The 1323-nt window shown below is 46.5% G+C and overlaps 1 protein-coding gene across 1 annotated transcript; it reads left to right on the top strand.

Annotated features, from left to right (window-relative positions):
• Positions 1–676: 676 nt before the first annotated feature.
• On the top strand, positions 677–1059 carry BBA_10357 (uncharacterized protein; the record flags this gene model as incomplete). Its single annotated transcript, XM_008605454.1, has 2 exons — positions 677–754; positions 808–1059. 2 exons carry the CDS (start codon positions 677–679, stop codon positions 1057–1059), a joined length of 330 nt encoding a protein of 109 aa, XP_008603676.1.
• Between the last annotated feature and the right edge of the window lie 264 nt (positions 1060–1323).

Here is a 1323-nt window from a genome sequence, read left to right as displayed (position 1 = left end):
GAAAGACTGCCTATACTATCGTGTCCAGCCATCCTCCAGCTACGGTACGTCGGTGCCAGAGATGTCTTGGTGGCTGTACTATATTGATGAGATAAAAGAAATTTGTTACAAAGTTCGCTATTTCGAGCTGAATGGACGGCAGCGCGGTAATCCGTGGTCCCTCAGGCAGACCGGCGTGTATCAGAGACGGTTATCAAGCCAGCAATCCGTATGGTTTCTGCTCAACTATTCCAACTACATGAAAGATCGCGTGTCGGAGGCACTCGAAGCCGAGCGTGGTGAAGCGAACCAGCGTTGTGATGTGTCGTCTCTTCGGCCGCACTCGTTCATTTTGTCCGCAGCGGCAAGGAATTGGGGGCTGTATATTGAATCGCTGCGCCAAACAGTGCTTACACTTGTAAGATCAGACTGACTTGACCTAGGCTCTTTCTTTCTGACCAAAAAGCCATAGGAGGAAAAAGTATACTCGTCCTCTGTCGATACAGTTTGCCTCGACGACTATGCTCTTCTCTACAAGGACGTTCAGAAGGTGACATCGCTCAGCGACACGCTCTTGATGGTGAAGACCATGATCACAGGGCAACAAAAAGTACTGTACAAATGTAATGACCTACATACCGTGTTACATAAAGGATTATCAGGGCAGTGCGACTGTGGGACGGCAAATACGTTTGAAATGCTCAAAGCTGACCTCCAACATCATTACAATGATGTGGTTAACTTGGCAAAGACATCGTCCATGATGACACAATTGGTATGATGTATTCGGGCCTCAAGGTTTTGACGTTTTGACTGAAATCATAACAGCTTTCTGCGATACTGCAAAGTCGAGCGAACGAGAAGCTGCAGGCTACCGTATCTGTCATGCACACTAGCATCGTCAGCCTGCAGCTGCAATCTCAACAGACCTGCCAGGACACGGCTAATTTACTGAAGCTCTCCGGTGATGGTCTCAAAGATGCTGCCATCGCCAAGATCCTTGCTCAGACAGCAACTATGTTCCTTCCAGCATCACTCATGGCCGTCAGTGCATCTAAATATTACCACGTGGAGGTTTAACTAATAATGAAGATAGTCTATTTTCAGCTCTACAGTATTCGGCAGTTCTGGAAACAGGTCATACGTTGGCCTTTACTTTGCAATTACAATCCCACTTTTGGTAGTAACTCTCTTGTTACTTGTCATTCTAGAGAAAGGTCTACCTAGGGCTATATGGAGACGAGAGTAGATACTCGGTCATCAAAGCAAGGCCGGTTTTCGGTTCGAATCAGCATCGGCTGTCCTAGTAATAATACATACGGAATTCCCTTCTTTATTAGTAAT

Source organism: Beauveria bassiana (genome assembly GCF_000280675.1).
Source record: "Beauveria bassiana ARSEF 2860 unplaced genomic scaffold BBA_S00155, whole genome shotgun sequence".
Taxonomy (NCBI): Eukaryota; Fungi; Ascomycota; class Sordariomycetes; order Hypocreales; family Cordycipitaceae; genus Beauveria; species Beauveria bassiana.
Note: the sequence above shows the minus strand (reverse complement) of the source record. Positions and strands in the feature narration are given on the sequence as shown.